We start from the raw sequence: 13,769 nt of genomic DNA on the forward strand, positions 1-13,769 counted from the left end.
ACTTTAAGCCTCAATCATTAGGAAAAAAGATTATCATAAGCCTTAAGAAACTTATTAGTCTTATTATTAATAATAAGCTTAAAAGAGTTAATATTGAGCAAAATTTCAAGTATTAAATCTATTGAATTGACAGTGTAACACAAATAAAATTAACAATACGATCGAGAGCATGATCATTGCTAGAAAAATACAGAAATATATCTTTTATGCACAAATTTAAATATTAAATGGAGACGATAAATAAAAAATAATGTTATTCCAAAGAAGCCTAACGTGAGTCTGCAGAAACACTTTGATTGACATTCTCCCTTTGTATGATGTCATCAGAGGGGGAAAGCCCCGCCCACTAGTGCCCATCTCTCCCTCATTAGCATAAGACATTAGTCTTGCTTTTGAATCTGCCACTATGCTGACACACAGGCGTTTGTAGCTCCGCCCTCTTCTGAAAAGAGCACAATCTCATTTGCATTTAAAGCTACAGTCACCAAAACACCACAATCAGGATCAAAGCCTGAAAGGTTCAGTTTTAGAGAGCTATTATTATTTTGCTATTATTATTAGAGTTATTATTTTGAGCTCAAAACTCTAGGGACATCAGATATGCATTTTAGTCTATTCTAATATATTTTTAAATGTATTTATTTTTCTTATATAAATGCATGGACTCACAAAAAGAGGCATTTTTTATAATGAATGGATGCTCTTTTTTTTAACTGCTATAGCCATTATAGAGCTGGGAAAGCCCAGGATAGTTTTTATGTGCGAGTGTTTTGTGCTGTAGTGTGCAGTGTGTGTGACTGACCTGCTCCTGCAGACTCTGAGCGAGCGCCTGCTGCAGCTCCTGCTCCTCGCGCTCCTGCTCCAGACTGTACTGCTGCACCCAGTCCAGCTCGCCCTGCAGCCCGTCCGGCGTCTGGTTCTCCTTATTCTCATCCATGGTGAGATCCAGAGACTCCAGTGCATCTGCATGAACACACAAAATAAAAATAATTGCTAGTCTAACGCATTACAGGCTTAATTTAATGTGTTTTGATGCGTCATGGCTGTCCAAGATCCATTTCCAATAAATAGAAAACATAATCAATCAAAACTAACAGATGTGAAGCAATCAAAAGCCCAGGGAAAAGTGTTTAATAATTAGTCTGATTGTGAGTGTAGCGCAGGATCATCATCATCATCATCATCATCAGTACCTGTGGGCTGTTTCTCTGCATCCAGCAGCTCCAGATGTTGCGTCAGGTCGTGTGCGTCTGCGTCCCCGAAGCCGGTGTCTGGGCTGCTGCTGGGCTCTTCATCTGGGCCTGCGCAGAGACTGGAGTCATGGCGGCTCATCTCCAGCACAGCCGCCAGCATCTCCTCATCATTAATACCATTAAACTCCGACTGCTCCACTGCTGCATGAGGATGATGATAATGATGCTGGAGAGAGATTTCAGATAATACAGCTCATCTAAATACATGTACAGTTGTGCATTTTAGTTATATAGTTGAAGCTCCTGTGAAGTGCTTTGAAATGAGCAGTTTTACTGAATCTTAACGAAAACATGGAGGGCGGGGCATTGAGTAACTCCTCCCCCTTAAAAATACATTTGTTTTAGCAGTGAGAGTGGTTGACCTTAAGCGCATCCAATGAAAAGCCAAAGAGAAGGGGGCGGGGCATGTCAGAGACTAAAGAGCATTTGATTGGTCAGAAGATCTAATGAGAGACTAAAGAATGAGACGACGACCGAAAATATTTTGATTAATTTAGACGGAGCAAGCTGCGATAAACTGCAAGATTTAGTTGTTTATATCAGGTTTATATCTTCTAAATGTGAATTTTGTCATTGTTTTAATGCACACTACCTCATAGATATCCTTAAAACTAACGTCAAATTTTTTTATTTTAATTTCTCAAGAAAAAAAAAAAAAAAAAAAACACAAAGGAAGATATTTTGAAGAATGCTGGAAATGGGCAACCCATTGACTTCCATAGTAATTGTCTTTTCCTATCATCGAAGTCATTGCTTACCGGTTACCGGAACTTGTGTTCAACCGAAGAAAGAATAATCAGAGTTTGTAAATGTCAGGATTTTTGAGGGGGTAAACTATCCCTTATTTTAAACAGTTCTGAAGATCTATAATTAGCCAAATTGGTCACACTTTACAATAAGGTTTTATTAGTTGATGTATTTGATAACATGAACTAAAAAAGAACAATACTTTCATAGCATTTTTTTTAATCAGTTCATCATTAAGCAATGCATCATTAAAATCCAAAGTCATGCTTGATTACATTAATGCACATTCTGTAACTGTAACAAGAGGCAATTTAATTATATATCATAAGATTAAAACGGCTGTCATAATATTATTTAGCAACATCTGGACCTTTTTGGATTCTTGGAAGCAATGAAAATTAAAAATGCAATACAGGAAATACATTAGGACCAGGGCTTTGCATTAACACACGCCTAATGCGGGTAGATTTCTGCTCTGGCGGGTAAGACAGACACCTCCACTAGCCACCTTGACTGGTTGGAAGTCATTTTAAAATTGTAGTTTTTCTTAAAAGCAGGGTTCGACAATAAGCATAGCCCAATATTTGTGCAAATGTGATATTAGAATTGAGACTGACAAAAATAACTGTTCGGGCGAGCAAAAGAATGGTGAATACGCTAACAGCTGATGTTATGCGCGCGACTGTTAAAAAGCGTGCACGCTCCCGTTTACTTGCGCAAAGCAACTGTGCCTAGAGGAAGTGCAACGGGTGCGATTGGTTCCCTTTGAAATAGACTGGACAGAGTCCTAATGATTTTTTAAAAGAAAAGTTGATGAATTAAAAAGTGCACCTAAAATTGTGAAAAAATAAAATAAAATTGTGGCTAAGAAATGCTTATTTGGTGTGGTCAGAGATAAATTTGGCAAATCCTTAATTTTGAGCCCTGAAAAATGTGAATCAAAAACTGACTGCATTGTGACAGTCCATTTGCTCATGCACACTGAGCAAGCTAATACACAACACACACAAGTGAAACGAATGAGAAGGCATGTGGACATAACACAAAATCTAAATCAAGTGATTTTTGCAAAGTCAAATTTAAGCAAAATATATTTCCCCGACAAGAAAAGTGTGGCTAGTGAAAATGGCGAGTGGCTAGTTATGTTGGAAATCTACTAGCCACAGTGACTGGTGATCAAAAAAAGTTCATGTCAAGCACTGGTTAGGACTATTGTTATTGTTTACATCCCTCAATATGGGCTATACTAACATTAATTAATACAACCTTATTGTAAAGTGTGACCATCTTAATTATATTAGGTCTCTCCTCACCTCGTCTGCCCTGTCGTCGTCTGGATGATGTTTGCGGGCGACTTTTCTGACCAGCTCCTCATCGCTGTCAGAGTCACACAGCACACTGCCTGAACTCTCCGGCCTCTGGGACGCTTTCCTGAAAACACCAACATTAACATCACGACTGAATAACCAAAAAAAAGTACACTTTGGATTTTACAAGTATACAATTATCTGCCAGTGGGGTAAGCAAAGTAATGTCAAAAGGAAAAACTAAATGATTCTGCTCACCCCGTTGGCTTATTTTGCTTTTAAGGAAAAACTTAATCATGGCTTGATTCTTAAAAAAAGACAATCTAAAAATAACAAAAAACTGAAGAAAAGCTTTTCTTTTGCAGACGAGCTGAGAACTCAAACTCTTCATTTGGAAAACTAGTCCTGCCCCATTAAGACTTTACATTGAAAACCTCAATTAATTGAACAGTTCAATGATTCTGATTACTAATTCCTTACTTTATTTACATTTTCCCCCTCATAGTTCTTTGTGTTATCAATAGATTAAATATCATCAACTATTAAATGCTTTTCTTAACAAACAAAGTAAAAGCGAAGTAGACTTCAGAGTGAATATGCTCCAAAATCAGCTCACCTCAGTGTCGAAGAGTTGACGGACTGCGAGATCTTCAGTGTCCGAGACCTGCAATGAAGCTCAGTGTTAGCGCTGTATTAACTATCAGCGAGTGCAAATGTGTTTGTGTTTAAAGGTTCCAAGAAGAGCTTAGAAATGCGCATTTTTTTTATTGGACGTTTTGAAACATGAAGAGGGCGGGGCATTGACTAGCCCCTCCCTTTAAAAAAAACTGCCAAATGCATTTTGCTAGCACAGCTCTGCCAGTGAGTGTGTTTGAGCTAAGGGGAAAAGGTTTCACGCTTTATTTCTGCTTAAAACTCAGACTGTACTTGGATTAACAGTGTTAACAATGCATGAAGTGAACAAAATATATGTGTGCGAGTCTTACAGGGCGTTCTGTGCACTCCAGCCCAGGCTGAGCGGGCTGCGGGTGGCGTCTGTGCAGTGGGACAGCAGCGTCAGATATTTGGGGATCAGCACTTGTTGACCCAGTTTGCTGTTTAAGGAGAGCTGAGTGTTGTAGCTGTAGCGTTTGAGGTGCAGAATCAACACCCTGCAGAGAAGAGACACAACACTCATTTAGAAAGAGTGGAGAAAACTACACACACAAAACTCCATTGTGTGATCTGGGCAATTGTGACATCACAGTTTCCGAAATATTTTGGTTATATCTAAACAAAGAAAATAGGTACAGCGTTTGCTTTAACGGCACATATAAACCTACTAATATTAAATAAAAAAAATTAAAAAAAAGTTTAATATCTCAGACACCAAGCATAACTGAATGACAATTTTGGGGATTATTTGTTTTTATGGGGTGCCAACTCCACGCAGGTCAAACTTAAGTATACGGTGAGAACATTATTATCCCGGCTGTGAAATTAGAATTCATTTTCAAACACTTCCCAAGTGCTGTTCAATAGAGCAAAGACATTTTTCACAGCATTTGCCTTTATATGCCATTATTTCTTAGTTTGGCTGGAATAATTCAATTCACTCCACCTTTATTTCTATAGTGCTTTTACAATGTAAATTGTGTCAAAGCAGCTTCACATAAAAGATCATAGTAAAACAGTGTAGTTCAGTATTTCAGTGTTTTAGTTCAGTTCAGTGTGGTAAATGATAATAAAATAAATGATTTGCTGTAGTCAATATCATTAGCCCCTAATATTAGTGTTGGATTGTCTCCAGAATAAACCACTGTTATACAATGACTTGCCTAATTACCCTAACTTTACCCTAATTACCCTAGTGAAGCCTTTACATGTCACTTTAAGCTGAACACTAGTGTCTTGAAGAATATCTAGTCTTATATTATGTGCTGTCATCATGACAAAGAGAAAATAAATCCGTTATTAAAACTAGTGTGTTTAAAAAGTTAAACAAAAATCTGTTAAACCTAATTTGGTTAATTATAAATATCATATTTTTATTATTTTAATATGTACATCATTGTTACAGTCAAGATTAATAATAAGCAGTGAATCAAAGGTTTGTTGAGGTGCGTTTATAAATGGAAAACAAATTATGTATGATGACATAAAAACATCATTCAGGAAATATAAATTATATATTATTTCACAGGAGGGTGAATGGTATAGTTAAAATTGATATAGTGGAAATTGATATTAAAAATAGTTGCAATTGATGTAGTTGAAATTAATACAGTTCATAAAGTTGAAATTGATGTAGTTGATATTGATATCGTTTTAAATCGCAATCCAAGTGAGTTCGTGCAGTTAAATACGACTTGTGTATGCATGAATACCCTGATTTGGTACACTTTCACAACACATCCAATAATGATCATGTGCTTGGTCAGTAGGTGGATGTTAGCTGGTGTTTTGTGGCTGTTTGAACAGACTCTTTATTTTTAACTACATGGAAAATCCTTATTTACACCTTTATGTCTCGTTTCAGCTGAGCGTTACAGTATAGTACAGTAAACTGTACTATACTGTAATACATTTCACAGGAGGGTGAATTTGACTGTTAATGCTAACCTGGGAAGTCTGCTAAATTTGTGAGAAACAGTCGCCGCTTTTCCGCTGCACTTTTCACAGGAATACTCGATTTCCTCCATCTGCAAACACAAAGTCAACACAAAGACAAATGAAGAGCCGCTACAAAACAAACAAACATGCAGCTTCAATCTTTGAATATTAATACAAGTAAGGAAGCACCAATATCCCTTGTGAAATAGGCTCAATTATTTAAAATTAGCTGAATTAAAAATTCTTGATGTTTTTTTAGGACAACTTAACAGTTTTATGTTCAATCCACTTAAATTTGTGGCAACACTGATATTGATAAACAAAAAAACAGCTCCACCTTCTGTTCAATTCTGATACTACTGGTCAATTTCACAGAGTACAAAACAAGAGCAGCTACTTTTCTACATTATATTAGTTTTACTGTTGGATAAGATATATTTAACATTAAACTGTTCAATATTAGTAGACAAAAGTTAAGAAAAAAAAATCCAATATAATCTTCAAAGCTGTTTTTCGCCCTTCAGTATTTCTATAAACAACATTAGCTTTTATTTGACATATAACAGAATTAATTTAATAAACAAAGCCGCTGTCATTTGCTTTGTGTAAATTATTACACATTTTGTTTCTGAAAAAGATTAACTCAGTCTGCTTCTCTTTACTGTCCATCATTTTCTAGATCGCGAGTTGTTGTATTCTCCACTCTCACAGCTGTTCTTACCCTGAAGAAGAGGTCCAGAGAGTCCTGTATAGACCTCATGGGGAGGGTTTTCCTCCTGCGTGGCAGGTCGATGGACAGATCATTGAACTGTTCCCGCTTCAGCACCACCTCTCCACAGCTGTTCATTACACAATATCACAGATTACTCTCATTAGACATGTTTGTCTGCTGCTTTCTGTTCATCTTTTGCCTCCTAACGATACATACATTACAGCAGTCGGGCTGGGCGATACGACAAAACCATCACTATAGAGGTCATCTCATATCCCGATAAGGAAACATGTCAGTATATTACCATTTACAGCAATTTAATCAATTATTAGTTTATATCTAAATTGTTTTATTTATTAAATCTTTATATGAACATACAGGAAAAAAACAAATAATCAATCATAGAAACATCTTAATCAACTAGAAAGCCCAAATAGCAGAATCCACAAAAGAAAATAACAATAGATTAAAATAAAACTTAATAAATAGCAAAATACAATGCAATATAATACAATAGAAGGGGGTTAATCATCAAAAAACGTTTTTTTTTCCAACAAAGTTTAAGGGCTTTTTTGTGTCTCATAAGCTTTAAAGAATTGAAGAATACTATTAAATCTTTTTGGAAAAGCAAAAAAAGTGGGGGGGGGGGATGGGGGGGGGTAAATAAAAAAAATCTGCATTTATGAATGAAATAATTGTCCATCGTCACAATATTGTTAAACAAAAATTCCAGATCAGAATTCTGACAAAAAGATAAATATTTTATAGTTTTAAAATCAAAATCAGGTATTACATATTTTAATCTTAACTAAAGAGAAACATCATTCCATAACCTTTTTTGAAAATTTGCATTAATAAATATGTTCCAATGACTATGTCTGCTTCACAAAAGGTACAAAGTTACAATCCATATTAGATCTATGTTTGAGGAACTCATTGCAAGGATAAATATCGTTAATAATTTTAAACTGAACTTCTTTTGCCTTTGGTAGAAGTGAAAAAGAGAGAAATCTTGTTCGAATTCAAACCACCTTGTCTTCAGGAAAATCTAAAACAAGGGGTCTTTTCTCAACTTTAGAAGGGAAAAGCTGTGTTTACGAACATTCTTAAAGTCTTATTATTACAGCTCTGCCCAGTAAAATTAATACCAGAGATGATAAGATTGCCCAATCTTGGTATCACAGAAGAATAACCCAACTCCCCTTTGATCAGCTGAACCAAACCACCAGGAATAGCTTTCAACAAAGACAAATACAATTTCGGAGTACAAATAATATGGTATAACATAACTGAGGAAATTTTCAACCCCATCCAAAACTTGTATAAAGTTTATATCTAAATTATTTACTCATTTATTAAGTTTTCTTTTTATTACAAGCACATTTATTGAAAGGGGAAGGAAATCTTGTTTGTGATGTATAAACTATTAATTGTTGGAATAGATTGAAATGGTGCTTCACCATGATATGAGTCTCATTATCATCATACATGTAATATTAACCCGTCCTAGCTTCAAAGCTAATTAATTATCTGATTGAGCAGAGCAAACTGACCTTTTGCAGGTGATGGTGTGCTGCACCTCAAACTCCATGTTGACAGTGACAGGACAGGTGTAGATGCGTGACGTGTCCACCTCGTCTGCTAACCGCGTGCTCTGAGGCTCGTCCCATGCAGACGGCTCGTTCTTCCAGCTCTTGTTGATCTTCTCCACATCCTCCTTCAGCTGGTCCAGACACTGACTCAGAAACTCATGAGCATCCTGCGCAAAAAACAGAGCCGGGTATGTATCTGCGTGTCAAGGACTGAAAAATATAAGCAAGTTAACTGTAAATCCAACACTGCAGTGTCTCATTCCTGAATGAATCAGGGTAGCTCAGGGGTGTCCAAAGTCGGTCCTGGAGGGCTGGTGTCCTGCTGAGTTTAGCTCCAACTCACCTGCCTGGAAGTTCCTAGTATACCCAGTAAGAGCTTGATTAGCTGGTTCAGGTGTGTTTGATTAGGGTTGGAGCCAAACTCTCCAGGACCGAGTGTGGACACCCCTGCTTTAGCTAAATCTATGGAGTCACTGCTTCAATGGCTAATCTAAATACAGTGATTTGCTTTGTCTCTAAATAAGTCAGACGTCTTAAACGATTCACTTGAACTCCTGTTAAAAATTCATTACTAAATTGTGTGTAAACAGGCCTCTAGTAAAGATGCATCTGCACTACATATTTGCATTAGGCAGATGATTAAAATAGATGACAACTGTGAAAGCAACATTGCATTTGGCAGAAAACTTCAATGTCAATTGTAAAAGCAACACTAGTCTTTCATTTCTAACCAAAAACATGGATATAATTTGTTACAATAACAAACACAGTTGTAGGCTTGGGGGGTAATACGGTAATATGGTATACCGCGGGATCTAAAAATAGCAACGGTGTCAGTATCATTACCGTTATACCGTCATAAAAAACAATGCACTTAAATAGAAGACAAGTATTAAATATTATTTATTTAATGTCTACAAATGCGTATGCGTGATTGTCATCACGGGACAGTGTGGAGGAGAGATAGGTGAGGTAAGATGGCGAGTCGCACACCAAGTGACCTGGGGCCTCATGTATCAACGCTGCGTACGCACAAAAACTTTGCGTACGCCAGGTTTCACGCTCAGAATCGCTCACGTTTGGATTTACTAACAATGAACTGAACGTGGGAATTTGCGCAGGTTCACGGCAGCTTTCTGGCAGGCGTACGCACATTTTTTGTGCGTGTCTGTTTTATTTCCATTGGCGACTCCTAGAGGCAGTTGTGTTAAATTCCTCTCTACAAAGTGTCTGATCCTTGCAATGGCGTCTGTATGAGACGGGTTCATATAGTAGGTATGTAAGATTTCCATACCATACAGTTGACCAGCTAAACATTAAAGCACAATTTGCAGCGGTCGCCTGTTTTCCCAATGTAATCTGAGCGATCTACTGCACGCACATTGCTATAAAGACACTATGTGAAGATAAATTTGCATGAGTGAATCAGAAACATTTCCATTCAATAAATGTGCAAATAAAATATGATGCACAAACTTATTAATGATTCCTACTTGTCTTTCTCGTGATAAATAGTGGGCAAAATCTGATATGTAGCGGGGAAAAAAAAGAAGAATGAATTCATCAGACGCTGGATTCGAGCCGAGTTTATGCTCGAACGTGTCAGTACATGATCATATGCTTCTTATGAGGTGCGCCACTGAGACTGCGAAGGGTACTGCAACATTTTACAGATATAAACCACACTATTTCTTTTTTAAATGCACTCAGTGCGATGTTCAGACCCAACTGTGTTAACCGTATCAGCTAAACTCTCCCACTCTATTTTTTTTCTTTTGTTGTTAATTCCGCCGAACAAACTTGCAAATAACACCGCTTTTCTCCGGTCTACCTCCGAAAGCAGCACCTCCATTTCACATTCTGTTCAAAGTTTCTCTTTTTGCTTGCTTTTGCCATTGCTTTTTCGTTGGGTTTTGACATTAGCATAGTCATTAGCATATTCATACGGGGGAGGAGGCAGGGAGGGGTTTTGTGCTCGTGCATGTTGCGCTCAGTTTCACGTTCATTCAGATGTACAAAAGAATATGCGTGAGATTCGGCGTACGCAGTGTTTCATACATCTGAATTTTTTTCTGCGCACGCACATTTACAGCTTTGTGCGTACGCAATGTTTTAGTAAGATTTCCACGCAAGTCTTCGTACATGAGGCCCCTGGTCTCGAAAAAGAACACAACCTCTACTGTTTGGCAGTATTTCGGGTTTTGACCAAACGAGAATGGAGATGTGGTAAATACAAACTAGAGGTTTGCAAATTTCCGCATAAAGCGCAGGAGCGGTCAGTAACTCTGGTGTAATTTGAACTGGACCGGGTGCGCGGTCTAACAATATCCACGTGGATGCTGTTAAGGTGTGTGTGAATGAGAGAGAGCGTGATGCTGTGTGGATATAAGGTATTCAGTTTATGAATGGTTTGGTGACGCTGTCTGCGCCTTACATTATAATTTTTTTTTATTTAGCATGGTAATACCGAATACAGAGGTAAAATAGGGAGGGGGTTTGATGGTATCAAAATTTGAATACTGCCCAAGCCTATACAGTTGTATACAATAATTATTTGTGGCTCTAATAAATTAATTTTATAGACAAAAAACTAAAAGTTCAAGGTGTTATTTAGTTGTAAACAGAAGTAAAGATGCATCTGCACTAAAATTACATTGACACAATAAACGGACACTAATCCAAAGGGACTTTATAGACATTTAACCCACAGCACTGCCTTTATTACTGCCGTTCTCTATTATGTGAATAGCACGGGTATGAAATAAATACTTACGTTCTGCATGTATCCAGAGAATCGCTCCGCTGTTGAAGAAATGGCGTTCTTCACTCGCCGCAGAAGATCTTTCTTGACCTCTGGAGGGGAAATGTCTTTCTTTGCCAGCAGATGAGCGAATCGCCTTTATGTGGAAACAAAAACAACACACAAACAGGACTGTTAGCTAACAAACCAATTTAAAAGATCTGTTGCTATATATTTCTCACCATCACAAATCATAGAGCTTTTTTTTCATGTCGCTATATTCAACATATCTTTATTGATTATGCAAATATATGGTCACTGAATATCAAATATTGCTTCTTACCTATAAAGACAAATATACTAGCTCCTGTTTATCTAACCAACCTTCTGTCTCGCAACAATCCAACCCGCTCTTTAAGATCTCTAAACTCATCTAGTTTCTGGTAGTACCCAGAATAGCAAAGTCCACTAAAGGAGGTCTAGTGTTTTCATATATGGTTCCTAGACTCTGGAATAGCCCTCCTGGTAATGTGTAAGGATCAGACACACTTTCTCAGTTCAAAACTAGATTTAGACCTATCTGTTTAGTAAAGCATACACACAATGCAGCACTTAAAGGTATGATGCGCGAGTGTGCTGCACAACACACAAACATAAAAAATATGTTTATATAATAACTTTAACTGCCAAGTTATTAGTAATTGGTTAAGTTATTAGTTATTAAAACTAACTACTAAACTAATTACCCTAAGTTGTCTGATTTTGATTGTAATCCAAAAACGTGCACATTTAATAAAGCTGCTTTGAAACCATAATTAGTGAAAAGTGCTAGACAAAGACACTTTAATTACTGTCTAATCGCAACAGGCCAAGAAATAAACTGTTTAATGTTGAGGTCGACTTGTTTAAACAAGCTACAACTTTAGAAATAAAATATAACGCGTGTGTACCTGAGAAGGGCGTTAATGGGAACCCTCTTCCACGGGATGCCCTGCTTTAACAGGTCATTGGAAAAGGAGGGAAGGCTGAAGAGAGACTGGAGGATGGCGTTCATGTAGCACGTGTTCCCAAGATTGGAGAATCTAATAATCAAGCAGATAACAGAGGTGGATCCCAGTCAATAACACTGCAACAAAATACTACTTTTTAAACAGTACAGATTGAATTCATTATTTAAAATAGTAAAAGATGATGAGAATTTAAGAGTTTATTGCCATTTCAGCTCCTCTGGCTATGTCATGGCAAAAAAATACAGATCAAGTTTGATAAAAGGGAATGAAAGAATAAAAATAATAATTACAAACAACATTGATGCATTAGTGGTGGAATTAAGACAGCCAACAATTATCCCTCTAAAATAATAATAATTATTAATAATAAAATAACTAGTTAAAACTTATTTTAATCTATTGTCATATTGAATAACTACAATAAATATTATACTGGTTTTATGAGGAAATTTAAATATATGTTTGACAACACTGACAGATAAGAGTGAATCTCTGGATACACCTGCAGAATTAACTGAATTTCAACAAATATTTGGGATAATTCAAGTAACAAGTCTATATAAAGTATATCCACAATTTTAAATGGAAAGAAAAGCTTGTTTTTATGTCGTTATAGTCTTTTATTAAAAAAGGTCCCTTTTTTGAACAATATTTCTTCTTTAGTGATAATAAGTTTGCTAGCTAAAGGGTGGGCAAAACTGTCAATCATATAAGACTGACCAGAAGCAAATGACAACATTTTAATCACTTCCAAAAATTAGACAAAATTATGTCTCGACCTCTTCCAAATTGTTTTACATGGTTCCACGCTACAGTTAGAAAAAAACAAACACATCTCCTATGACAACTTTTAGATTTGTAAAACAATGCATCATCTATTTCAGATTTGTTGGCTTTATGTTACATTTTGTAGTTACTGCAATATTTTTGCTAAAATTATTTTTTTAATAAGTGTCACAAAAGTGGACTTTTCCATTGCTCTAAATAATTTATACCAATATTTGAGGACACTAATACATCTCATTTTATTTAAAACACTTTTTTCAAAATACAGTGTTTTAAAATGTTAACTGTTTTTTTCAGTAGTTGTATTTTTTTAACAGACATTTACTAAAATATATACATTTATACAACAGTTCTGCAAGGTTCAATTGAATCTGTTTGGCTGTTGAATCTGTTGAATCTGTTTAGCCGTGTGATATTCTGCAAACAACTGCACTCGTCCAGCCTCTTAAGCCCTCACCCTGTGTATTACTCCGCCCACATAGTGGAAAACATTCTACAGTTTGACAAATATTGCTGCTGCTGGACAACATAATGTACTTTTGAGGCTTTCTTAGTCGAGCATGTAGTTATTTAGATTGCAATGATGCACATTATTCATAAGGATAATGCCTATTTTAATTTAAATATTTATAATTTCTGGAACAGTGCGTTGCCAGCCATCTTAAAGACAGTTGACATTGTTCATCTACAAGATGATAAAAGAGACAGCATAATAAGCTCTTAGAAGATAAAAACAGCGTAATTTATTTAAATTTAATTATTACATTTATTTAACTATTAAATTGGTAAATGACATTCTAAGTTGTTCTCTCTTTTTTGTAATTTGCAGTGCTGTATTTATACCATTTATACCATGCATTTATACAAAGTTATACACACTTTGTACAACTCTGAGGGCTCTATTTTGACGATCCATGCACAAAGTGCAAAGGGCAGGGCGCAAACGCATTTAGGACGTGTCAGAATCCACTTTTGCTCATATAAGAACGGGTCTAAAGGGGTTGAGCTTATTTTCTTAATGAGTTATAGG

General features: G+C 36.3%; 1 protein-coding gene across 1 annotated transcript in view; it reads right to left on the minus strand.

The window, feature by feature from the left end:
* Nucleotides 1-12,281, minus strand: part of LOC147842233 (ubiquitin carboxyl-terminal hydrolase 37-like) — an 18,525-nt gene extending 6,244 nt beyond the window's left edge. Inside the window, exons 1-10 of the mRNA XM_087267252.1 lie at nt 11,894-12,281; nt 10,977-11,100; nt 8,165-8,370; nt 6,621-6,738; nt 5,909-5,988; nt 4,294-4,458; nt 3,924-3,971; nt 3,314-3,431; nt 1,194-1,419; nt 803-963 (exon numbers count right to left, since the gene is read on the minus strand). Of these exons, the coding sequence (XP_087123378.1) occupies nt 803-963; nt 1,194-1,419; nt 3,314-3,431; nt 3,924-3,971; nt 4,294-4,458; nt 5,909-5,988; nt 6,621-6,738; nt 8,165-8,370; nt 10,977-11,100; nt 11,894-11,997 (1,350 nt within the window). The 5' untranslated portion in view covers nt 11,998-12,281. The remainder of the gene's footprint in view (nt 1-802; nt 964-1,193; nt 1,420-3,313; nt 3,432-3,923; nt 3,972-4,293; nt 4,459-5,908; nt 5,989-6,620; nt 6,739-8,164; nt 8,371-10,976; nt 11,101-11,893) is intronic.
* Nucleotides 12,282-13,769: the final 1,488 nt, after the last annotated feature.

This window comes from Danio rerio, chromosome 9, assembly GCF_052040795.2.
Source record: "Danio rerio strain M-AB ecotype USA chromosome 9, GRCz13ab, whole genome shotgun sequence".
In the NCBI taxonomy this organism is placed as follows: domain Eukaryota; kingdom Metazoa; phylum Chordata; class Actinopteri; order Cypriniformes; family Danionidae; genus Danio; species Danio rerio.